We start from the raw sequence: 26,109 nt of genomic DNA on the forward strand, positions 1-26,109 counted from the left end.
CTTCTGCTTCCACAAATTCTTAGAAGCCTGGGAACCTTCCCAAGACCAGGCAGCACCTGTGGGAGAAATCAGGCCTAGTCCAGCCCCACCCCCACTTTCAGTGATGCCCACTAGGGTCCTCAGCTGCGAAAAGGCACAGATCTACATTTAGGGCTGATGGCCCTGGACATTCCTGCTTTAGACACCTCCACAGATTATTCTCCCTGCACACTGGGATGAGGACTGTGTCTAACAGGGGTATCCAGTAGGTACTTAACTGATCAGGAAGAGAGCTTGGGTACACGGGGAGGGAGTACACTAAGTACACAGGGTGGTGCTGATTACTGTGGAGTGTCTGGAAGACCAGGCTGTAGCCCAGGCTGCCCTGCAGTCCTGCCCTGTGATGACCCACAAGTTACCACCACCTATACCTGCATCTCCAATGAGATGTGTGGCCAGCAATAACCCCTCCTCCAGGAACTGGGGTTCACCACTGTTCCTGAAACCAGAACCCTAATAACTTTTTGTTTTGTTTTTTTAAGACAGGGTTTCTTTGAATAGCCCTGGCTGTCCTGGAACTAGCTCTGTAGACTAAGCTGGCCTCCAGTTCACAGAGATCCACCTGCCTCTGCCTTCCCGCTGCTGGGATTAAGGTGTGTGTCACCACTACCCTGCTAGAACCCTCATTTCTTCATATGCCAAGTGCAGCCAGCTCACCTACACTTATGGGTGGCTGGAGCACTGAGGGTCACAAGTCAGAAACAGACCATGACCCAAGGCCAGCAGGGTACTCAGAAGGGCAGGTGGCTGGCCTGGATCACTCCCCAACCCCCACTCCTCTTCAGCATGTGCCAGGACACTGCCCTGTGCCCATCTCCAGATGAAGCAGAAGTGGAGCCTGTTTTCAGTGTCCCCTTCCTTCTCTAAACCACCTGGACTTTGGGGGATGGTGGTAAACAGACAGCTATGCTGACCCAGATGTTTGTCAACAACCCACATGAAATCTCCTCTTTAATGTATAAAATAAAACCAGCATCAAACCTGTCACCACCACCACCCCCTCCGATGTTTCCTGTTTCTGAAGACTGGAGCCAAGGCAACCTGAAGAGAGGAAACACCACCAAGCCTCCCTCCCCTTTGTGGGACAGTCAGGCCATCCCCCAGGTCACCCTTTGTGAACCCAGGGAGCCCTGCTGCTTCACTATATTGGGAAAACTAAACAGGGAGACTGGACAGGTGTGAAACCACAGTGTCCATGGTTAGCTGCTCTGCTCGGCCCAGACACTGAGATACAGATTACTTCAAAACTTCCGGAATACAAGGTCCCAACCCCAAGCTCTCCAAACCACCTAGCTCTCCACTGAGGCACAGAAGCAAGACTGTCCTATCCAGGATCACCTAGGGTCACAGGCAAGGCCACCACTCCCATGTCCCTCTTCTTCTAAGAACTCTCATCACCAGCCCCTACTCTGTGGCCTGGTGACCAACAGTCAGAGTTTTCTCTTGTTGAGTGTCCCTTTAGCAACTCAGCAGGACTTGGGGAGGCAGAAGCTGTCAGGATGCTCCTGCCAGCCTTTTCTCTGAAAGCCTCTTCTTCCTTCCAGAAAGAAGCCACTCTTGGCTCTGGTTCCACTCACTGACTGGCTGTCTCCTCACCTACAGAGGAGCCTACAGGTTTCTGGAGAAGGTGAGGCTGCCCTGCTGGATAGGTCTCAGGTGTGGCCTGCCTGCGCTGATAGGAGAGCCGCTGACCTCCTGCACACCAGATCTTGGTTCAAGAATCATTCCATTCCGAAGGCCCTATCCCAAGACTTCTCACACTCCTTCCCCTGTGAACAGAGAAGAGTCCAAAGCCCCGACCTTGAGAAACAAACATTTGTGTTTATTAACCACAGAGAATTCAGAGCATCGGACTCCTAACCAATCCCTCCTATATAGTCTCTACCCACGTCGGCCAACTGCCAAAGACCAGGAAGAGCAGCAGACAGGCCTCATCCTCTCGACCTCCTCCCCGGGGTGAGTTCCCAGGAAACCAGGGCCCTTTGGGTAGGGAAGAGGAAGTCAGCAAAGGAGGACAGACAGGGAAGAAGGAAATAGGCCTGGGGCAGACAGACTTGATTCCCAACTCAGTGGAGGGTAAGCGGCCCAAATCCAGTCTCACCCGAGGAACCAGGCAGAAGCACACTTGTGTCACAAACCTTGTTAGGGGGTGGGAGAGACCAAGGGCAACAGCAAACCTGCAGGGCAGTCCTTGCTTGCCGAGGATGCTAGTCTAGGTCTAAGTCTTAGTCTTGGCCTCTACACTAAATTCACCCGAGGGTCTCTGGGTCTGCAGGAAAGCAGCCAATGAATACAGTAAAGGACAAAGTGCCAACTGTCTCTTCACGATGTCCTTCCGGGAAGCCTGAGTCCAGGAGGCCTAGCCCTCAGTGGCGGGAGGGTCACGTGCCTGCCGCAACCCATACAGCCACTTGATCACACGGGCATTTCGCTCGATCACAGACACCCCATAGGGGACACGATCCAGAGCCCGCTCTTCCACTGTAGCAGAGCTGCGGCGTGAGCAGCCCCCTTCAGAGCTGCAAGGTCCAGCACTTGGCCCGGCTAGAGACACGATGTCCGAGCTGGCCCTTGCTAGGTGGGCCACCCCCAATCCTCGTGCTTCCTCTGGGTCCAAGCCGCAGAAGTTAAAAAAGCGCTCGAGATCAGCTGCTGCCCTGGAAAAGCGCTCACTCAGGTCCGACTTGGAGCGTTGCAGACCAGGGGGCCGGCCCGGGCTGGAAGTAGTAGTGGTGCCAGGTGATGGGTAGGGCCGAGCAGGTGAAGCAGGCAAGGGACGAACGTCCACTCGACGTACCGCAACCGTACTAGGCGGCGGGCGAGGAGGGGTGGCTGGTGGGACCTTGTGGCTAGATCCTTCTGGCCGTCCAGGTGTTCGGCTGGCCTCGGATGGGGACACAGGACTATCACACAGGTTGATGAGGCTGCTAAGGATGTCGAGGTCCAGTTGGGGCCGGCGGCCAGAACAGGGCAGGACTCGGCGGCTGGGTGTGAGCACTGGGCCGCGAGGACCAGGGCTGAAGAGGGGCTGTCTGGCCAGCGGGAGCTGCACAGGCTCTTGGCGGGTGTTGGCCACACGCAGGCTCTTCACGTACTTAGCCTTATCAGCCTCCAGGCGTTCCACAGCACTCGGTTTCCTGGCTCCCCCGTCTGCTGGCCTTGGTAGCAGGTAGCCGGGGACCTTGGTTCGCAGGCGAAAAGGTAGGGCGGGAGTGGCGGGGGCTCCAGGGCTCAGCGTATCCACAGGCATGGCCGTTACATACCCCGAGGGCAGAGGCGAGAAGACAGATACAGGCACAAAGTTGGCAGCTGGATACCCGGCTCCGCTACAAGCAAGCAAAGAAGACAGGCTGAGCACTGTTCAGACAAAGGCTCACTGGCGGCGAAGCCTGCGCTATTATAAGGTAAAGGGCACGCCCCTGCCTCAGAAAGAGCCAATCACCAGACAAAATGTACTACTGGAAGGCCTGTGGCCCCACCTACTCCATTTCCCTCCAATAGTGGGCGGGGGACCTACACAGCTGAGGGAGAGGAAAGAGGTAGAGAAGCCAGGTCCACTTTAAAGAGAGCAAAACAGGCTCAAGGTCCAGGGTCCTCTCAACAGCCCCACTTAGGGATTGGGAAACTGAAGCTCAAAGAAGCAATGGACTTGCTTAAGCTACCCTTTACTTCCAAAAGAGAGGGTACTAGGAACCAGGCAGTTGAGATTGAATGACCATCATCCACATCCTACCTAAACTGCACAGCGAGCCAGATACAACCAAGATCCCGCAACTAGCCCAGGCAGGAAGCCGCGCAGTGCCAATCACCTGCCTGGACATGCCAGGCCCACAAGGGGCACAAAAGCAAGAAGCTGCAAGGGAGGAGCAGAAAGTCCCCACCCCAACCCTAGTAGAGTCCAGATTAGGGTAGCTTCCAGGATATGGCTCCAAGGCCAAACCTATAGAGATCCAGGCATGTGGATGGACATACACATCAGCCCCGAGCTATGCTGCTGCAAGGAATTACTACCCAGGTCACAGCCCCACCCAGTGCTATGCTGCTGACCAATCATCTTGACAGTGCTCAGGGGCTGCAGGGCCCTGGGTGCTCAAGTGTCCCTGTGGTTATCCAAGAGTCAAGTGTTAGACCATTCCAGCAAGTCAACTCTGCCATCTATCTGTTTCCAAAGAAACAAGGTCAGAAAGTGCCCTTTCTCCACTCCCAGGTCCCTCAAATATGCAGTGTAAAACCCATATACCAAACCTCCTGGTCTGTAGAAGGGGGCGATTCCCCCAAGGGCATTTGCAGTTGAGGTCACTCAGCAGCCACTAGCTCCTGAATCATACTAGTCATGCTTCAAGTTCTCCTTGACTACATGGCAGGTGGCTACTGTACCAGAGACCACTGAGCAGGAGCGTGCCTAAACACAGTAAAAGCCCAGCCGGAACAACCAGACATCTCAAGACAGGGATCCCCACTGTGTGCCAGACACTCAGAGCTACTCTTTGTACCACCTGCAAGAGCCTGGAAGCTACGGTTACCATTTTGTAGCTGGGAAAACGGAGACTCTGGGAAATGACTTCCTTAGGTCCCAACAGAGATTAAAAAGGCAGATTCCCATGATGCCTAGCCTGAGCACACTGACTCCTACCACACCGCTTCTGCATGTACCACACACACACAGTGTCTTCTCTCATTATATCCATTGGTACCATATAACTTACTGTGAATATGGTTCTTTCTTTCTTTGCTGTCCCCAACTCCCTAAAATGTCAGCTCCACGAGGGCACAGGTTTCGGCTGCTTTGTTCACTGAGTCTCAGCTTCATGATGTGGCTCTCAATACATGCTAGATATTCCACAAGTGTGTCCTGAACTAAAATGCCCACGGGAGTCAGCTGAGAACCAGCACACCAGTGAACTAGAGAGGCCCTGCCCACCACAGGCAGGTGGGTCCAGGGTGAGGGGTGGAGTGTCACCAGGACAGGCAATCCAGGACAAGCTTTCTCTAGATTTTTAACTGTGAGCAAATTCCATCACCATTTTTAAAAGACAACTAGTCCTGGGCAAGCATAGTGTGTCTACAGCTACATCTGCTCTTCCATCTGCTCTCCCTAGGCCCCACGGAAACCTCAGCAGAGTTTTGGGGAGGAGGAGGAAGAGGAGGAGGAGGAGGGCTTCTCCCAAGGCTTAAGGGGCTGTTGGGCAGAAGAGGAAGGCTGGCCCCACACAAATAGACATCCAGGTGACCTTGGGCGGTTAAGGTCTGGCCAGCAGAACTGCTACAGAACCCTATCTCGAGTAGCCAGACTCTGCCCTACCTCCCTAACCCCCACATCTGCTCTGCCACCCAAACCAGTCCAACCCGTTGGTAGTGGCTGAGGCAGTTCCCTCCCCGACATCACCTGGGAAAGAGGAAGGAGGTCAGAGGGGCAGAAGCTCCCCACCACCACTACCACCTTGCTTTTATACCCACCACCTAACCCTACATAGAAATGGGGGCGGGGACAGGTGTGTGTTCCCAAGTCTGGTCCGGTAGACACCAGGGTCCCCATTCTCCCACCAGCCTTGCACCTTGCACAAGAGGCAGCTCTTAACAGACTGTTGCCCTATCTAAACCCAGTTAAAAATAGACCTCCCTGTGCCTTCGGGTCACCGCTGGAAAGATCAAACGGGTTCGCAGGCACCTGGAAAATGGGCAACGCTCCGAAACCAGACTCACTGTCATAGACTGAGGCTCTGACTGTGGAGTGAGCAGACCCCGCCCCCTTCGAGGGTCTCTAAACCCAATCCAGAAGGGCAGACCTAAGCCCCAGCAGGGACAAAGGAGACAGCTGGTAAGAGCTGATCACAATGAGGCAGCCGATCCGCACCAACGCACGTCACAGGGGCCCCTCCAAGAGGAAGCTAGGATCCCGGTCACCAAGTGAGATTTATCATCTCCTTTGAGGTCTCTTTTCACCATGGGTTTCCAAATGCTGTCGTAAATGGTCCTAAATGCACCAACCTTGAGCCTTTCTGGTCACTATTCCAATGCCGTAGCCCGACTCGGTCCCTCCCTTCAGGCTCCCAAAGATTAAGTAGATCAGGACTCCGGGAAAGCCCCTAGTTTGGTTTCGGGTCGTCCTCACTTGGAGGCAATCCTGGAGACTCAGGCGGCGAGGCTTGGGCGGAGGGAAGGCTGTGTAACTCCCACCATCTGCTGTCCCTCTCTGAGCAGGAGCTGGCCCACGGCTCGAATGTAGAGACTGAAGGGACAATCCCTGATGCGCCCCTCACCCCCAAGGATCGCAACATACCTGGCTGTGCAAGCCGCCTCCTTCCAGCAGCCTGCACGCCTCCCGCCCACCTGGCTCAGGTAGCCGGTTTTTGCGCAACTTCCGGGGCCTGGCAGGTGAACCTGACGGCTGGGAGTGTTCCAGGAGAGGCAAGGAGGGCCAGGCAGTGGCCGCAATGGGTGACTGACAGCCCGGTGTGGGAACCTTGCAGGAACAGCGCCCCCAGGCTCACCCAGCTGGGCTCTTATCCGACCTGGAGCCTGCACAGCCGGCAACACATCTGACGAAGTTGTGCGGGATTTTCGCTGATGTCCTCGGCCAGGCACGGGAAAGTGCTCTTTCTGGGCATTTAATCTTTCCGTGATTAAACGGGGCGCAGTGAGCATTAGTGTGGTCTGGGTAGCCTTCCTATGAGGCAACTCCATTGTCATCAAGCTGACTAATAGAAACCCCAGACAGGCCAGGCTGAGTCACTTGCCTAAAGTTGACGAGGGGGGTTGGGGGGGTGGGGTCCAACCTGGGTACTTTCCCTCCCACCACTCCTTAAATGTCACCCTTTTTTCCTGTGTGCCAGCAGGTGGCTGAGCCACAGTCCCATGAATAAGAAGAGTGGGACCTTTGGGGAACAGCCTACCATAAGCTCTCAAGGCTTGAGGTTGCTGACTGCAGCATTGTGCCAGCTGGAAGGATAAAGAGGAACAGCTACAGCAGAGTGACAGCATGAGACAGCCCATTTAACCCTTGAACAACAGGACCACCAGGAAGTGGATGACCTGAAACCCATATTTCACAGAGGAGACTACAACCCTACTGGGGGGAATCCCTGGGAGGGGTCCACTGTTCCCTCTGCCAGTCCAAGCCTTCTGTCACTTTCCAGGGTATTGTGAGGTCCAGGGAAAGGAGATGTTCAACAAGGCCTCAGATCCCAGGGACCTGGGAAAGCACTCCTGTACCCAGGTGGAGTCGCTGGGCCAGGGCTGGGGAGGAGGAGACAGAAAGTGGTCCCTGTCCACTTTCCTTCCCTGGGAGCATTGACACTCCCTCTGGTCCTGGATATTAATGGGGATGGGGTGCAAGTCATCCACCATGGTCTGCCAGCTTACTCACTGCCTGGCCCTAGCTGGGATAACAAAGGGACAGGCTTGGAGCTGGCCTTGGGCACTAACAGTGGAAACAACAAAAGATTGCACTTGTCAAGGTGAAGCCCAGTTATTTCTGCACATTTCTTTGGCAGCACACATTGTTTGGAGCTTTCTGTTGTTGTTGCTATTAGTGGGGGATGGGTGTTTGTTTTAAACAGGGATTTACAGGATAGTACAGGCCAGTCTGGAACTCTCCATCCACTTGCCTTGACCATCTCAAATGTGAACTCATTCCATCCTTACACCCATCTATGAGGTAGCTACTGCTATTGTGCCCTTTCTACAGATGAAAAACACTGAGGCTTAGAGAAGTGATGCTACCTCCCTGAGATCACACTGTCAACAAATGACAGAACCAGGATTTGAACCAGGCTTGGATATGGGAAGGAGAGAAACAAGAGACAGAATATGCCTCCTGGGAAATCCATAAGACCCCACAGACAGCTTGCTTGGGCTCCATAAGTAGCTGCTACCAACGGAAACACATCCAGCTATATTTTGGGCTGTAGTTCCCTCAGCTGTCTCATGGGGTAATAATGGCAATGTCTTTCTAGCAGATCACACTTTGCTGCTGTGCTTGACCACTATACTGCTATACACTCTGGTGATAAACTCTACCCCCAACTCCCACGCAGCCCTCCAATCTCTGCCCAGATCTACCACTTCATCCACACTGTCATTCCTGGGCCTGCCACAAAGTCGTCCTGCTAATCCTTTACAAAGGTCTTTCCTGCCCCAGGGCCTTTGCACCAACTGCTTTCTATCTAGAACCACTTTCCTCACTGTCTTCAACCCTTATTTTAGATGTCACCTCTCTGAGGGCCCTCCCTGTCTACCCCGGGAGGCCCCCGTAGATCTTCTTGCCTCCTTTGTTCCCCCCAAAGCACCTTGGCTGATCTTGGCATTCCCGGTGTTCACTTGTGATTTCCCAGCTCTGCTGTGTGTACCTCCTCCCAGGAACAAATGGGAGGGAACACCGCTGACCAAGAGGCTGAAGGAGGCCCAGGCCAACATCAACATACACACATCAAACACATACAGACTTCTGTAGGTCAATCACACTCCAATTTCCAAAGGGAGGGAAGAGGGGGAGAGGAGGGAGACGAGGAGGAGGGAAGAAGGGAGGGCCACAGTGAAGGAAGAAGCATAGAAATGCCCTCGTCCTCAGCACACCTCCTTTGTAGGAGGATGTGACAAGATCTTGGTAATCAGCTGGTTCGATGGTCATTTCCCCATTGTAATTAATAATTAGCTGGGGGGCACGGGGGGAGACCAGGATCCCTGAGTGTCAAGTCTCCCCTAGGCTTCCACATTACACTGCCCTTCCACACAGTCCTCTGCCCACCTTCCATCAATGCTGTTCCAGCCAGAACACCTCCAGCCATGCCCTGTTCTTCCTCCAAAGAGGCAGAGTCAAAATCTTCAGGGCTCTGGCCCATCCCACCCAAACCACTGCAGGGAGCATGTCCATACCTGGTTTCCCCCACTATAAAACAGGGACAGGGCACGGCCAGCAAAGTGAGCCATGAGGACTGTTGGACAAGCAGCTCCTCCAGAGCCCGGCTCTGGGGAAGGCCTCCGCCAGCACGCTGCAAGGACAAGAGCAGCAGTGTGGTGCAGTCAGTTGGCATAGCCCTTCCACATAAAAGAAAACAAAGCTGGGCATGGTGGCGCATACCTTAATCCCAGCACTCGGGAGGCTGAGGCAGGAGGACCATTAGTTCAAAGCCAGCCTGGGCCATATACACACACATAATCACATGGTGTCTACAGAGCGAGTGAATGAAAGATACTATGCTCAACATCACTTCACGGGACCATTAAAGAAATCGAAATCACAGCAACAGTGTCGTACCCATTACCACAGATCCTATGTTAAGTGTTGGTGAGGAAGGGTGACCTTAGAACCCCGTTCAGTGGCGATGAGTGTGACAGCCACAGCATGGCAGTTCCTTGCTGGTTGAGCACTGACCAGAGAAACACCTAGGAATCAGACTTCTAAACACTCATCTCAGAGGACCTTCAGCGTGCCTGCGTGCCAGCAGAAAGCCTCACGCGGGATCCCCAGCAGAATTAGTCACCATAGCCAAAAGGTGGGACGATCCAAGCGCCCACCAATGAATGAATGAGTAAAGAAACGTTAAAAACACACGTGTCCAGTCGATTATTTGGCCTTTAAGAGGGAAAGCTGACAGACATGCTGCAGCATGAATGGAACTTGAAGACGGCTGGCTGAGTGTGCTGAGCCGAATCCAATGAGGCAGAGACTGCACGCTTCTGTGTACACAGAGTCGAGACACCAGGAATGGGGTAGGATGGCAGTGCAGGGGAGTCTGAGGGTGGGAAATGACTGGTTATTGGGTATAGCGTTTTATACTTCAAAGTAGTTAAGTTGGGGCCAGAGACATGGCTTAGGGTGAAAGTGCTTGCCATACAAGCCTGGTGATCTGAGTTCAGTCCCCTGACCCCACAGTGGAAGGAGAACTGACTCCTCTAAGTGTCCCCTCATGTGCCTGCTGTAGCATACGTATCCACGAAATAAAAGCAGTAATCCCCTCACTTCATAGAGTGGACAGAAATCACAGCTCACACGGGTAAAGTTCTCAGCACGGGGCAAGTGTTCCAAGCCCAGGCAGCTGCGTGTACTCTCTTCCCAGTAGAAGGCGGGATTTCTAGGGTTGATCATTTTATGATATTCTGTACTACCCCACCTGCTTCTCTGTCCTTTCAAAGGAAACCTGGCCCTGGCTTGGTAGACAGGAGGACCTCTGGCTGCTGCAGAAGAGGATCAGGAAGGCTCCAGGCAGTGGGGAAGAGCCAGTCCAGCTGTCCAGGTCAGACACCCTGCTGGGCATTCTCCAGGGCAGGCCAGGCTCCAAGCTATTTCTGGAGTTTTCACTAGGCTCATGCCCTGGCCTGCCCAGGAGTCAGCCTTGCTCAGAGTAGCTTTGCACAAACCTCAGGAAGGGAGTTGTGAGTGGGCCACAATGGGAGGGGCAGGGATGCCCAGGACAGTGAGCTCCTGCATGAACCTCTCCCCTACACGCTCTCCACTAAGTCAAACTCCGGGGACTCAGTTTGCACCCCAACAAAATGGGAAGCAAGGCAGACTTGCAGTAAAGGAGGGAGGGAGAGAGAGAGACTTCTAACAAGCAAGGCCTTAGGGAAGGGCCTGACACAGGATGGGAAGGTGAGGCTTGAATTAGGCCTGTGGCCACACCCACTTCCTGTCCTACAGTGCCTTCTGCCTAGGCCTGAACTCACATGTGAAGAAACTTGCCCAAACCCACACAGTCAATGGCAAACCACAGGCAGGGCAGTGACCTCATAACTTTGCGTAGATGCAATCACTCTGTCTGTGGCTTCTCAGTTAGTTGACACACAGTCAAGGCTTAGGACTGCAAAGCACACCATGTTATATGTGTAGTTCTCACCCAGCCCCTTTGCTCAGTAATCTACGTTCCTCTTGGTGCCACATCCTTATCTAAGGAGTTTCAGATTATTTCCCAACAGCCCCTACTGAGGGCCACTGTGCGTCTGTCCATGCGTCTGTCCAGTTCTCGATTGCTACAAGGCATGGCAGCATCACAGCACGTGTCATTTTGCATAGAGTGAGGTAGCTGGGGGAGGTGGGAGAGAGAGAGAGAGAGACAGACAGACAGACAGACAGACAGAGACAGAGAGAGAGAGTGCGCGCTCATAACTGCCTATGCTGCCTCTCTGCTGGCCAGAGTCCACCTGAGTGACACCACCCTATCCTGCTCCACCCCCAGCACAATACACAGCAAATGGCCAACAGATGTTGGCTTTAATCATCTTGATTCTGCAAGTTTCGGGCACCCTGACATTTTGTGCCTGTGTTAAGCATCTCACTTGCCTGCCACATTCAACTAGGGAAGACAATAAACTGCCCAAGAAGATATCTCGTGCATAGCATAGTATCGAACAGATGCTACTGAGAAAAAACAGGACACTCAGAGACCGGGCTACAGAAGCTGGACGGTGTGGAAAGAAATGAGGCAGCTGTGTAACTCCTCTACTAGACTGTCGCTTAGCACAAACCAAGCCCTGGGTTCTATCCTGAAAATGGAATAAAACTGGTGTGCTGCTTGTCATCAGAGGAGGCAGATTTAGGAAGATGAGTTCAAGATCAGCCTGGTGTGCATGGTAAGATTGAGACCAGCTTCGGCCATACAAGAGCTGGGGTAGGGAGTATGACACAAAGACAGATGGACAAACACAGCTTCCTCAGAGTCAGAATGAGGCTCTGAGGAAGAGTAGTTCCCTTCAGAAGAGATCCTTCATCGAATCGGCGAGTCCCTGTGTCAAGGACTGAAGACTCCTGCATAGTTAAGTCTGTGACTCTGAGGAACAGCCTCAACTTCTCAGAACCTCAGATTCCCCACCTACGAAAGGAGATCAACAACAGGGTAGTGGATAAGAGTCCAGCCTAAATTAGACGCTCCACTTGGGAGGGCCTGACCCTGCACCCAACTCTAAAGTTCAGTTCTAGCAACTCTGGCTTAGAGGCACCTCCAACACACACACACACACACACACACACACACACACACACACACACACACGAGACCCACATGACTTCCATGGCCTCTGGATCTGCATGCAGTCCTAGGGAATCAACCCTGCCCCCTGGGAGGCCCTCTGAGAGGGCACCACTGGGACTCGGGACAGACGCTTTAGGCAGAAAAGTTGCCAATGGGGAGGAAAAGGCATATGCCCGAAGGGGAACTCCAAGGGCCGGTAGGACAGGAGTAGCCTAGCCCTGGGATACCCTGAGCCACATCCTTCCAATAAGCCCCTGAAAGAGTAACCCGCTGCAGTCCTCTGATCTGCCAGGAACGGGGGCTGCAAGGTAGGACAGGGGAACAGCCTAGATCCTCTGCTGGCTCCCTGGGCTGGACACTTTACATAAACTCTTCTCTGTCGACCCCCTGTGCTGAGATGCTGGCCCAGGCTGATGGGAAGGCACTGACCCCGACCCTCCGCCCCCTTACCCCATGCTCACCTGCAGCCCACGCCCGGAGGAACCCCACTCCTCTCTGCCTGCCGAGGATGACAGCTAGTGGTCCCTGTGGACCTGAGGAGGCCACTGCTTGTGGAGACCAGCAGGCTCTTCCGAGTGGGAGGCCCCAGCTGTCCCACGATCCCACTGAGAGACAATCCCCAGGGCCCAGAGGAAAGGGAAGTGAGCCCGCCGTCCCCGTGGCTGCAATGGTTCGCCCCGGACTTCCTGATTGGCCCGACGCTTCCGTTCGAACGGCGCGCCACCCGGGTTGCCAGGCAACTTCAGGAGCGGCAGATGCAGCCGGGCGCCTGCCGCCCGGAGCCCAGCTGGCCGCTTGGCCTTCCTGCTGCCCAGATCTTGGCAGATCTTTCTTCTCTTCCAGCTGGGTTTCCTCGGTCTCCAGCTGCAAGAGTTACTAGTCCCAAATTAGTTTGCTTGGCTTTGCACAGTCCCTAATACCAACATTTTCGAGTTTTGAGACAAGGCCTTGACACATTAACTAGCCTAGCTCAGGCTGGCCACAGTTTCCTTTAGTACTAGGATTATAGGTCTATACCACACCTGGCTCGCTCTCTTCACTTTTTTCTTTTGAGACAGGGTCTCACCAAGTTGCCAGACTGACTTGGAATTCATGCGTTTTGTCCAAGTAGTCCTCAGACTTGCTATCTGCCTGCCTTAGTCTACCCATGAGTTGGTATTAAATGCCTACCTCTCTATGTGTTTACCCACAATCCTCTTTGCCTCTCCGTCCCCCTAACTGCAATGGCTAGTCAGTTAGTTTTCAAATGTGCACACCAGTAGTTCCCACGGTGCTTATCAAAACCAGATCAACTACAGGAGTTCATCCTGGGAAGAAGCTGACTTGAGCGTTCTACATAATTCTTGACAGTACTCAGGACCCAGCTCTGAGGTACCTACCTTCAATTGTCTCCACTTTCCGGTTGGGAATATTATGCAGTAACTTATAATGATGAAATTAAATAACATTTAAGAACAACGAAAGAACGCTAAGGAAGTGTCATGTTTTAAACATGCTTCAAAATGCTCTGTACAGCACAGACAAATATTAAATACATAACCATGCTATTTAAGTAAACATATCCTATTTATAATAACAGCAGCTAATTTCTTTTACACTTAAATATAATACTTTTATTCATTCTTTGAGAATTTCATACATACATTGTATTTTGATCATATTTATCCCACCCTCTCCCCTTAACTCCTCCTACATCCACCCTTGCTTCCTCCCTTTTTGTTTTTTTGTAAGCCACTAAGTCTAATCTGCGGCCCTAATTCATGGGGGTAGGGCAATCCAATGGACCATGATCAAACCATCGAGGGCTGCAACCCTTTAAAAGACTGACTTTCCTTCCCCCAGAAACATTCAGCTGTAACTAGCTCCTCAGTTACTCATAAGCCTCTCCCCTCTCTGTACGGAAGTGTTAACTGGCTTGATCTTGTGCAGACACTCACAGCTGCTGTGGTTCGCAAGCACAGTGGCCCTGCAGTGCCCAGAAGAGTCTGCTTTGCTCTGGTCCTTCCTGACCTCTGGCTCTTACAGTCTTTCACACTGTACATTCGACACAGATGGCACACGTGTGACAGAGCGCTCCACAGACTCTTATTCCCAGCCCCTCAACCAGCCGTGCCATCCATGGCACAGAGAACCTTCTCTGATGGCATCTGTGAGCTGCACTGATGTTATGGGTATAGAAATGAATTTAGGAGGCGGTTTGATAGTATGTCCATTTAGCAAATAATAGCAGTATGTTCACTCGGGGACCAGTAAGCTCCCCAGCCATGGGTTCTTGGCCAGATCACCAGGCACACATATCCCATGGAATAGGCCATAAGTCCAACCAAAAAGCTGTTGGCTACCCCAAAAGCATTTGTGCCACTATCATACACACGCCTTGCTGGTCACTATTGTAGCTCAGGATTCACATCTGGGTAAGGCTGTTGATATCTCCTCTTTCCCAGCAGCCTACACTGCACCTCTGGCTCTGTGAAAGCTGATCTGCAGGAAGGATGCTTCCTGTCAGCACTTAACTTCTTACTCATTCTGCGAACTTCTGTGAATTCTGCAATTTCCAAGTCTTGAACTGTCATGGGAAACATTTTTTTTTAACTTTTGTTTATATGTGTGTGAGAGATGTGTTCATACATGTGTGTTGCAGGATAATTGATCACACTGTGAACCCCAAGGTCTTGTTATTTACTGAAAAAACAATCTGTCTCTAGTAGTGGTGTGGCTTAGCCCTTAACACACACCTTTAATGCCAAACAATGAAGGTAAAGTTAGTTTGTAGAAGTTTCAAACACCCATGTTTGAAAGTGATGTCTAGTTGAGCGGCAGATAAAATGATGAATCAGAGAAAGATCTGACAGAATAGGACATGCCCAACTCTCACAAGAAGAGAGGGGAAAGGGAAGATACTTGAGGGCAGTGCAGAGAGAGGAAGGAGGTAGTTTTTACCAGGACAATTGTACAAAGACAGGTTAAAGAGAGAAGAAGCTAGACACAGGTGGAAATAGATTGAGCCAGAAAATAAAAAGGAGCCAGAAGAGAACAGATTACTAGGATTAGCATGAGGCCAAGCTGAGCAATTCAGGAAAGACAGAGATCATATGGAGTGACAGACCAACTGGATCAGTTCCTTGGGCCCTTACTCTATATCTGTTCTGATTTGACATTGGTATTGTGATGGCAAATACAAGTGTGATGGCAGCAGATGAAAAATTCCCCCAACCAACAACACTCAGGGAATAAAAGCAATGAGGCCCACGGAGGCCACACCACCATGAAGGGAGTTCACTACCCTGGACCTAGTATATGGAAAAAGAAGACTTTACTATGCAACAGGAGAAAGAAGAGTCATGAAGAGTTCCCAGAAGGAGAAAATAGAAAGTTAAAAAAAAAAAAAAAAGTTAAAGTAGAAAGAGAAAGTTAGACACAGAAGAGCCCTTGGGACCTGGGATGCTAAAATTACATTTGGTAACTAACATCTGGCCAGACATAGCAGGAAAGTTACAGAAGACTGTGGGGTGGAAGGTCAGAAACTTGAGTTATGGAGGGAAACCCAAAAGGCATATATAACAACAGATAAAGAAAAGAAAAAAAAAAAAGCAAACGCTTTCATAGAATCTACTATAAAACGAGTTGAGCAGTAAAGCAGGACCCAGGTCACCAGGCTGAGGAGCCCTGTCTGGTTTTTCTTCTCTGTTGCTGTGATAACACACTGACCAAAATCAATGTGTGGGAGGCAGGGTGATGGTTGTTTAACTTGTAGGTCCCAGTCCCTCACTGATGGAAGTCAGGGCTGGAACTGAAGCAGAGACCACGGAAGAACGCTGGTTACCGGCTTGCTTTTTGTGGCTATCTGATTCATCCCAGGACCACCTGCCCCAGGGTAGCACCTCTCACATCGAGCTGTGCCTCCCACATCGATCATAGGTTCCAAAACTGCCTCATAGATTTGCACACAGGCCAATCTGATGGAGGTGTTTTCTCGATTGAAATTCCCTCTTACCAGATGATTCTAGTTTGTGTCAAGTTGATAAAAACCAAAACAAAACAAAAACTAAACTATTGCAATCCCCTGTAGGACTGCAACAGAGGGAAAATTCCAGGGAGAAAAGAGAAAACAGTGTTATAAATATATGTGGGGTGAAAAGATAATTCAAGGGGTCTGCCCTATCTTAAGGGGAAAAAAATGAAGATTCCTTTTTTAGCAGGTTCCAGTTGAGATGCCCCTTGGTCTACAGGTGGGACGGAGGAGAGAGATGACTTTCCTGGCTGGGTTGAGGACTGCGTGCTACTCTCTATTGTAGCTGGACCGGAGAGAATGTCTTCAGCTATATAAAGCTGCACTTAATAGAATTAACACATCAGGTATCCGGCCCTCTGTACCCGGCTTGCTTTTCCTTGTTTGCAAAGAAACTTTTACTTCAAGGTCACTGGTATCTCCAAGCCGCCCACAAAAAAAAAAAAAAAAAAAAAAAAATGGAAACATTTTATAACTCTCGGGCTGGGTCAAACCTTCAGAGGAGGAAATGGTGTTTGTAGAATCCAGGCAGAAAAGAGTTTCACAGTAGGAAAAACCTTGGCACTTAAAAGTATATATCCAGATGCTCCTTATTCACTACGATGTGCACATCTAACTTGCTTCAATTCTTGTTTAAGGAAATGAAATAAGAAACGGGTGTAAGAGAGCACTGTTGAGAAGGTTGTAAGCATGAGGTTATAACTTTGGCAACAAGTGTTTGAATAGAATAGAGAATACTCCAGATAAGGGTAGCTTTTGTGTGATAAAATGGCTTTTTACGGAGAACAAAAATTTACAGATGAGAGTAAAATCCAAGTCACAGAGGATCTGAGCAAGTTATACAAGGGTGAGGCTTAGGATGACAGACATTTGATGATCAAAGGTTGTTTATTCCTTGTTAAAATCTCTAAGCCTATGCCTGTCTACTCACAATAATCTTTACAAGAACAAGCAGAAATGTCAGATGGAGATAATTATTTGTGTTTTTGCTAACTCTGCTAGGGTTTAACTACTTGGGGAAATAGAGTCATAACAGAAATCAAGGTTCATTTAAAACAGCCTAGGTTGCTTTGTCTGATCCTTACCTTCACAATACACAGAAGCAGAACTGCATGACTGGCAAAGCCGTCCTGGCTTTCAGCGACCAAGTCCCAGAAGCCTATACCAATGAGAAGTGGAGGGTCGGGAGAGGACAACCTCTTGTCCTTCAAGGCTAGCCAGGAGTCAAGGCACAATGGTACCCCTTTATAAATCACTTGTCTCTTGATTTTAAAAGGCCACAAAATCTCCAGAGACTGGATTCTAGACAGTGCACGATGTATAAGAAGGGGAGTCACTGGGGAAGCCCAGGCTGTGTGAGATGGAACACAGAAGTTATCATTGTATAATCTCCATCATTGCTGAACATATGTGTGGGACATGTAGGACTTACAAAAAGATACACAAGAAGAAGAAAAAGGTACGAGACACCTCATAATCTGAGACCCTGGGTATCCAAGGAGATGCCACAGAAACATCCGAAGTGAGTCAACTGAAATAGTTTACTGGATATTGTAAACCACTTAACTAACTGAATGGAAGCCTCCTCTCTCCTCCTCCGAGAGAAATAACCATTTAATGACGATACTCCTAAAACCCACAGAAAATACCCTATCAGACAACAGAAGCCATTTTACTGCCACCATTCTAAGCCTGTTTAGAGACTAATTGGGACTGTCATACTCCTTGATACCCTCCCTTCTCAGGAAAAGCTGAAAGGACGAATCAGATCCTTAAATGACAAATTACTATGTTAAGTTTAGAGTTTCATTGCCTTGGGCTAAGAGTTTGCCTGTAGCTCGTTTGGAATCCTCACATTCCTCAGAAGGACCTCACACTGTCCCTTAGGCTGTATGGATTGCCACATTTGGGAAAGACCATGGAATCTATATGTTGGGCCTCTCCTTCATTTTGCTCTCTTTTAGATGACAAGACCTTCCTACTCTGACATGTCACTCAAATGTCCAGCCCGTTCTTTCCAGCCTGGGAACTGAACAATAATAAGTCTAGAAAGAGAAATAATTGGAACTGACCTGGGCAGGGCTCTTTCAGGCGCTGTTAGCCAGGAAAATGAGGTCTGGACTGGCTGAGGGAAGCTGGACTTACTGCTGTGTAAAGGGGCTGCTGACCGCAGAGGCCAGGGAAATTGGTGGATCCTCCCACAAGGAGACCTTTTAAAATGAAAACTAAGAAAGAATCGGCTTTAGCCTTTTTTTTTTCCCCTCCTGGGGAAAGATCGTGGGAAATTTAGTGACTGATGTAAGTAAAACAACCTTTGCATTAACTGTTCAATGTGGTCCATGTCTGTTCACACACTGTTGAACCTAGAAACCCAGAGATTCTTAAGGTCGATCATGGGTTGTAGAAACTTAAGATTTAAAGCAGACTACAGAGGTGGGAACTAGGGTGAGGGGAGTCGTGAATGAAGCGTTAGGAGGGGTTGACTCTTCTGTCAGTGCCCTACATAAGAGTGACTGTTACACCTGCCCAGCAAGGGGGCCTGAAACTTGAGTGGTTCTGTTCCACTCCAAAGGACCACAATGGTCCTAGGGATAGGATACATGCTCTTCCTTTCTACCTTGTAAATCCATTTCCTCTCTCTTCCCAACCCATCTAGGGACTGAGGCAGAAACCCCAGGATTACCTGACCTCTCTTGTTAAGAACCAATTACTCTTCCTCTCTTGAAAAGTGAAGAGCGTTGGGATTCTTTGGTAATGTGTCTGGAGAGAAGGGCCTCCGTGCCTTTGAGGATGTAGCATGTACTACCCTGTGTGCTGCCAGGGGAGCAGCCTGGTGCCAGTAATAAAAATAGTAATAGTAATACCCAGTAATAGAAATTTCACCAGCCAGTTGGAGTAGGATTGGGTGCTGCTTTGGTCCAATCAGCTGGCACTTTTACTATTGCATATCCTTTCATTGAGAAGGGTGCATCTAAGCTGAACAGTGATGGTTACATGCTTTTAATCCCAGCATAAAAGGAGACAGAGGCAGGCAGTTATCTATGAGTTTAAGGTCATCCTGGTCTAGACAGCAAATTCCTGGACTGTCAAGGCTACACAGAGAATTCCAGTCTTGAAAAGAAAAGCAGAGGGTGGGGTGTATCTGGCTGCCTCTGATGGATTTAAGGCTAGGAAACAAATAGCAGAATTTGAGTTAGTACTACTCTGAGCACCTACCATAAATTAGAATATAGACTGAAAAAAATATAGATACTGGATCTATTATTACATGTACTAAGTTATACTAGGGAGCTATATCAAGGGTACAAATGACTGGATATCATCTGAGATGATGTGAGAAAACAGGCCAGCTCTAGACAGGACATTAGCAGAAAAAGGTGGCATCCATGTAATGACAGGGCCCAATGTCGTACTTTCACTCTTGATGACGCAGCTCCTGGGGGCACCATTCCAAAGGCTCACTGGCGACTCTCATCAGTTAACTAAAACCTTAGAAAGACATGATCCTTTCTCTAATCTAGGGGAAGGAGGGTTTGGAAAATGGAAAGGGATTATAACTTCACTTCTCAACTCCCTTAATAGCAGCTGGGCACTGTGTGCTCCTGTGCACATGGCGGTTGATCCAAAGACTAGCTGAAAACAACTATATTTGACAAAGCTCCTGTATCATCTCAAAATAATATGTTATCAGTAAGTAGCTCAGAACAGGAAGGCCAGGCAATGCTCACTGAATTAGAAGAAGAAAAATATAAACAAGGTGGGGGGATGGAGAACTGTGGGAAGTACAAACAAAATGTACTGCCTGTTCTATCAAAAGATTAAATGAGACAAAAATTATATTAAAAAAAAAAAAAGCCATTTGGCAGAAACTCAAATTCGTCCAGTGTCAGCACTTCCTGAAATCAAAATATTTGTTTATTTCATTTCTCCTCTGCTTTAGCTAATCATCCCACAGTGAGTAACATTCAACTTGACTGTGAAGACTACCCATCACAGCATCGTTTGAACACTGTGCCTTTAAATGCATTATCTATTTATAAACACGGGATATCCTTATAAAAAAATAAGTAAGGAAGTTAACTGAAAGAAAGTTCCAGAGGTCAAAGCTTCGTTATCCTCAAGCACCACCTACTTTGGGTTTTTTGAGACAGGATCTCTTCTTATGAGGGTGCTTGGAATTGAACTCAGGTCTTCATGCTTGTTCAAAACCACTTTACCAACTGAGCCACCTCACCAGCCCCCAGATGCTGACAGTTCCGTGAGCTTTTCTCCAACTGCTAGTCACAGCTGAGTTAAAAACAGAGAGCAGCAGAGCAGCCTATGGTCCTAACGGGCCAGACCGCTAAAGAATAAACAATAAATACAACTAACTGGGTGCCTTCCCCACCCAAAGCTGACAGAAACTAAAAGGTAAAGTCATAGTGATAAATGAGGTATGTATCTTATACACCCTTCACGAGTTAGGGTACATATAAAACAGCCTTTGATTGACTACAGAATCAAAACAAGAACACAAAATGTTGTTATTTCTTCTTCCGTTATCCTGAGGAAATGGAGTGAAGTTTACATGCCCGATAAAAGTTTGCATGGATGCGGACCTCAGGCCTTTCCCACCCTTCCGTTGTCTTCCTTGCCTTCCTGCAATGCTACTGCCCTTTCCCCAAAGTCTGCTTCTATCAAAGGCCCCTCACCCTTTCTTCTGGCCTCTGTTTGCTTCTTTGTCTGGGAAGTTTCTCTAGGGGAGGCATCCTGCATCTGAGATCTCCGCTGCCCTGCCCAAGTACCAGGGTGATTCTCCGGAACTCTGCTAACATGGCTATAAACCAATTGCCTGGCCACGTGACCATGGGACTGGTGAATGGAGCAGTAGAGGTCTCAGGGCCACTCTCCAATGTCAAATCTGAAGGCTGGACAATGGTCACTAACCCAGACGGCTCTGGAGTTATACATCTGGAAGATGCAGTGTGGGAGACGGCTCAGCAGCTAAGAGCATTCACTGGCTGCTCTTGCAAAGGACCCAGGTTTGATTTCTAGCACCCACATGTAACTCCAGTTTCAAGGGATACAACACCTTCTGGCCTCTGAGGCACCAGGCACACATGTCAAACACAGACATACACACAGGCAAAACACCAATACACATTTATGCCACTGTGTCTGCGTGTATGCATGCCACCTGTGTGGGTCTCTGAGGAGGCCTAAAGAGGACATTGCATTCTTGGAGCTGGGAATACAGGCATTTGTGTGCTGCCTCCCGGAGCCTCTAAGAACTGAATTCAGGTCTCCCACTGAAGCTGCCCCACCAGCCCATCCCTGTAATTGTAAGCTGTGGCAGATGATATTTACAGAGCTTCCAGAATTAATTAAATTAAATCCACTTAAGTAAAGCAGAGCAGAGCTCAACTAAGAAACGTTAGTTCACCGAGGGAGCTGGTGGATCCTGGGTGCGGTGAGCACACGCCACTCCCGTCTGGGAAAGCCTGGCTCAATACACAGAGAAGCCAAAGCCCACAAAGGAGAGGTACCCCTGCCTTTCTGCAAAGAGCAGGTGGCCAAAAGCGGGAGGGGACAGATGGCAAGGGCTAGAAGGAGAGGCTGTGGCTTCCCTAGGGCTGTGGGGGACAGTTCTCCCCTCCCCCATCCTCTGCCCACATCAGGGGAGAGGTTGGGGGTCAGAGGCTGCCCTGACAGATGGGATTTTGCAAAGGAAGGAGGCTGGGAGGGAAAGATGCCCCCAGCCTACTAACCTCTCATGAAAGAAAACTGCTTTGTCCCTTATGCCTTCCCTAACCCCAGATGGCAGGGCCAGGAGGGAGAAAGGCAAGGAATTGAAAAGTAGCCCCTCCCCTATCAGAAGTTCACTGCCTAGGGAAAGAGCCTTGTACCCCAGGCACCACATCCCCACACACAAAGCTCAGGCCTTTCAACTTGAACCACCAGTTAGTGACACAAGCTAATCAAACCCAAGTGAACTTGGCTCTGCATATGGCCTCAGGCTTGCAGGCCACAGGTGCCTACAGACACCTCAGCCCCCTGGCACAGACGCCCCTCCTGCATCCTGCCTGGATACTGCCACTCAGCGCCTGCCCCTAGCCCTCTCCTATGAGCCTCAGGCATGGACAGGCTCCTGTGCACTATCTGCTCCCGGTCCTAAACCTTCCATTGGCTTCTGTGTCTCTTCCCTGCCTCACTTTCCCTTCCAGTTAAAAACAGTTGGCCATGATGTCCCCAAACACTCTCAGGAACTCAGCGCATCCTCACACCATGGATGACACCTGTGGTCCCTTATCTTCCTGTCCTCTTACTTGTTCTAACCTCCTGTAACTCAGGCAGGGGTCTAGCCTGCCCCTCCCTGACTATAACACAGCCCAGCACACAGTAGGTACTCCACAGATATCCATAAGGGAAACAACAGGCTGTGGAGGAGGTGAAGGCTAAACACCCATCCCAAACGCCAGAGAGGCAGACTTGTCCTCAGAAAAGGTGAAATGCAAACAGATATCATTTGTTCCTTCAGCAAATGTCTGTGCTCCTATTGTGCTGGGCTTAGCCACGCTTGTCTGCCTCAGCTGTCCTGCCTCAGATGTCCATGTCCACACCCAAGACTGGAGGGTTTTACCTGGGCCAGAACATAGTGAGAACAGAAAGCCTCAGGCCTGGAAGAGGCGAGACTTCTGAGGAGTCTGAAGGAGCGGGAGAGGATCAAGGGAAGGACCTGCCCTGAGCTATGATTTCTTTCTTTGCTGAACAAAACCAGAACATGGGAAGGTTCACACCTCCAGAGGGCCTGTAGGACATTCCCAGGAAGAATCTCAGAGGCCACTGTCTGTCACCTCTTCCCCTAGGGCAGGAGCCACCTCCAACACCTCAACCCTCAGAGCAAGAGACTCCTTCCTGGAACCCTTTCACATCTGAAGATACAGGTTTGAAGGCATTTCCTTCCACACTGCTTAAAATTACCCTGCTGAGCTCATCTCCCTTGCAAGAATCGGAGCAGGCTCCATCCACAGGGTGCACTGTGTCAAGTTCACTGTTGCTACAAAGCTCTTGTCAACTGGAAATCACACTCGAAGGACAACAGGGAATCGGTTGTGTCTGCTGTTGGTTCCAGGCAATGGGTTCAAAGCTGTAGGCTAAGGTGTCTGGTAAGGAAAAGTCTCCATACCTCTAACTTGCAGAAAGACCTTCAGGAAAAGACAACACAGACATGTAGGTGCTGGGAAAGCCAGGATGATGGACATGTGCTCCTTAATGTTACTGGTGTCCTGCAAGCCTAAAAGGAGTCCAATACAACCTAAGCATGTTGCTTTAAAGAGAATGTTCCAAAGACAAACAGCATGGCTGGTTCTGGATAATGACTGAACTCGGTAGGAGGAGACAAGAGCTGGAATCTGAGCAAGGTAGGAAAAACTTTCCCCATAGGCACACCAGCCCTGCCTCCAGGATGTCTCAGCCCTGGGTATCCCTCTGTGCCTGTGGCCCCTTCCCCTAAGACCTCTGGTTCTCCATCCCGGAGATGGCTTCTGGTGCTCTGAGGGACTTTCTCTAGACCATGTGTCCCTGCACATCAGACTGAGCAAGAAGAAAAAGGCACAGCTCAGCTGTTCCCTCTGAAGACCAAGCGATGTCACAGTGAGCTGAGGAAGTGCTGCAGGGCACAGCTTTCCTCCTCACTCACACTGTTGTGTCCAGCTGACACTTCTATTTCCCCCTTTGACTGGCAGAGACTCTGAGGTCCAGGCTATCCCCAAGTCACCCCGATCCCTTCTCACTGTCTGGCTGTTCTACACCCTTAGAGAGGAAAGATGTCCAGAACACAGAAAGGTAGTGAGGCCGGCCACACGGAGAGGAGGAACAGGGTCCCCATTCACGGTCTTGGATGGCTGTGTTACCAGCAGGCTGGGCTTCTCCTCCTTAGTTGTGTCTCTCTGCACTACCACTCCAGATACCATGCCCTGCTCAGGTAGGAACCCCAATTATCCTCACTCCTTCCCTCTCCTTTACCCCCAAACCCAATCTTTAGACATCTGTGAGCCTAGCCTTCAACAGCTGAGCCATCTCTCCAGCCTGTTAACCGTGTGCTATGCTACAGTTCCTTCTGGGGCTGTACACTTGGGATGTGAGTGCCTACCTGTGCCCCAGAGTCAAGCCCATTCCAGACAGGACCTCTGCCAGTGAGCTATATGATATGCCTTGCCCGTGTTTTCTGGAGATACATGTAGCACTGGCTGGCCTTGAACCGGAGATCCTCCTGCATCTACCCTCCCCGCCCCCAGGTCCTAGGGTAACAGGCTTGCACTACCACACCTGGTACTGCTGTCTGCCAAGCATGCGCCTAGGGCCTCAGCCATGAACAGAACAAACACGGCTTCTGTCTCCCCAACACTAGTGGGGAGACAGACCCTAAAGAGGATGCAGGAATGAACACGCAATACACCATAAAGGGCACTGTACAAAATTCCAGAGCGCCTCGACCAGGTAGGCATTGGGTTACTTTAGTGAAGCAGTCACTTCTGGAGACAAGGGTGAGCAGAGAAGTCAAGGGTGGGGGTGGCACACACCTTTAATCCCAGCATTCGGGAGGCAGAGGCAGGCAGGCATATCTCTGAGTTCAAGGCCAGTCTGGTCTACAGAGTAGGTTCCAGGACAGTCTCAGGGCTGGAGGTTAGCAGGGACCTGAATATGCTAATGAAGGAGCCATGCAGCTGCCTCCGGGAAAGGGCCTGTGAAGGGACCAGAGAATGCAAAGATCCTGACCCAGGGAATAAGTTTGTCAAGTGGCACAAACTGCAAAGAGGCCATTAAGATGTTGAGTGAGGCCTGAGGCAGGGAGAGAAGACAAACCACTCAAGTTCCTGGCGACAAGAGAGCAGGAGGCTGGCTACCCGACAGGGCAGTGAGGTACTGTGCAGAGAAGGGATAGGCAAACAGCATCGCTAGGGCTGAGTCTCAAGAGAAGGGGAGAGAGGGCAGGACAGTGAACCAAGTGATCCTCACCTTCAGGCGGGCCATGAAGGAGGCTGAGTGGTGATGCCTGTGGAGGTTTGAGAAAGGCTGAGTCCTGGGTCCTTCCGGATCTCTGGAGGGGTCAATCAGACACGCAATCTACAGGGAAGATCTTAGGTCTATTTGGGGGCCATGTCCCCTGCCGACCTTCCCTGCCGGGAACACAGTGAAATTCGGGGAAGATAGCACCCACCCCAGATCTCCTCTACAGGCTCCACGGTCCTTCTCAAATCCTCCAGACAGCGCCATCTGGTGGCAACTTCTTGAAGCTGCAAGCACTCAAATTCGCACAAGCAGTCGGTGAGGTTTGCTCTTGATCTCTCAGCCCTGACCTCATCCAAACTAACACTTTCACCTGCTCACATCCTCCTGTGGTGCGGGCTTGCGCAGCAGCCACTCCGGGTACCACCAAGTACTCCCCCACCATTTACCGCCCCGCACTAGCTCTCCTCTGTGAGTGGGGAGTCTCTGTCTCAGCAGAGAGAGGGGTACTTCCACGCTCCTTTACTCCCCGGGGCCAGCCTTTCCCTGGGCAGCAGAGGTGTGTACAAGCGTCCATCCTGGCCTGCACACCCGGGATCAGCTCTCAGCCCCACCCCATTCCTCAGACTTGGTTGGAGGGCATATAACCCCTTACCTCTGATCTGTATGTATGAGATTCCCTCCACCTCCCCGCCCTGGCATGCCTAACACAGGTGTGTCCAACTTTTTGACATTGAGACAAGATACTGTCAGCTACAGAGAACCGCGTGACCGATTTACCAAAAATATTAAAATCTCATCATGTAAGCTTACAGTTTTGTGTCAAGCCTCGTCAAGAGCTATATTTAGTCACATTTAGCAGACAAGCCTGCTAATTGTAGATCGTTTTCACCAAAGAATAGAGGGACCTGTCACCTCCCTTGACCCATGCGCTGAGACCTTTATTGATGCGGCATAAATTAACATCGGATATTTTTTGCTACTTATTCTTTTAGAAGTGTTATAAGTTTGGGTTTTAAACAATCATCAGGTTTACAGAGTCACATCACAGGTGGTTAAAATATTTCCACTCAGGCCAAAGTTCCTTTTGCTCCGTCTTTCTGCGCC

The 26,109-nt window shown here is 50.3% G+C and overlaps 1 protein-coding gene across 5 annotated transcripts; it reads right to left on the reverse strand.

The window, feature by feature from the left end:
* Positions 1–1,840: 1,840 nt before the first annotated feature.
* On the reverse strand, positions 1,841–25,035 carry Fam110a (family with sequence similarity 110 member A). Of its 5 annotated transcripts, none has more exons than XM_076929968.1 (2): positions 25,012–25,035; positions 1,841–3,365 (listed from the first exon to the last, which is right to left on the reverse strand). In XM_076929968.1, the coding sequence occupies exon 2, from the start codon at positions 3,287–3,289 to the stop codon at positions 2,399–2,401; it is 891 nt and encodes a 296-aa protein (XP_076786083.1). In that variant the 5' UTR covers positions 3,290–3,365; positions 25,012–25,035; the 3' UTR covers positions 1,841–2,398. The 5 variants fall into 5 exon arrangements, with proteins under 5 accessions (XP_076786083.1, XP_034349605.1, XP_034349606.2 ...); XM_034493714.2 differs by lacking the exon at positions 25,012–25,035 and adding an exon at positions 12,467–12,671; XM_034493715.2 differs by lacking the exon at positions 25,012–25,035 and adding an exon at positions 6,320–6,767.
* Between the last annotated feature and the right edge of the window lie 1,074 nt (positions 25,036–26,109).

This window comes from Arvicanthis niloticus, chromosome 2 (genome assembly GCF_011762505.2).
Source record: "Arvicanthis niloticus isolate mArvNil1 chromosome 2, mArvNil1.pat.X, whole genome shotgun sequence".
Taxonomy (NCBI): domain Eukaryota; kingdom Metazoa; phylum Chordata; class Mammalia; order Rodentia; family Muridae; genus Arvicanthis; species Arvicanthis niloticus.

Coding starts and splice junctions, on each gene's coding strand:
- Fam110a (XM_034493715.2), bottom strand. CDS start 6,729: ATGACAATGGAGTTGCCTCATAGGAAGGCTACCCAGACCACACTAATG. Junction 3,366..6,319: donor GAGGCGGCTTGCACAGCCAG/GTATGTTGCGAT, acceptor GCTTGCTTGTAG/CGGAGCCGGGTATCCAGCTG.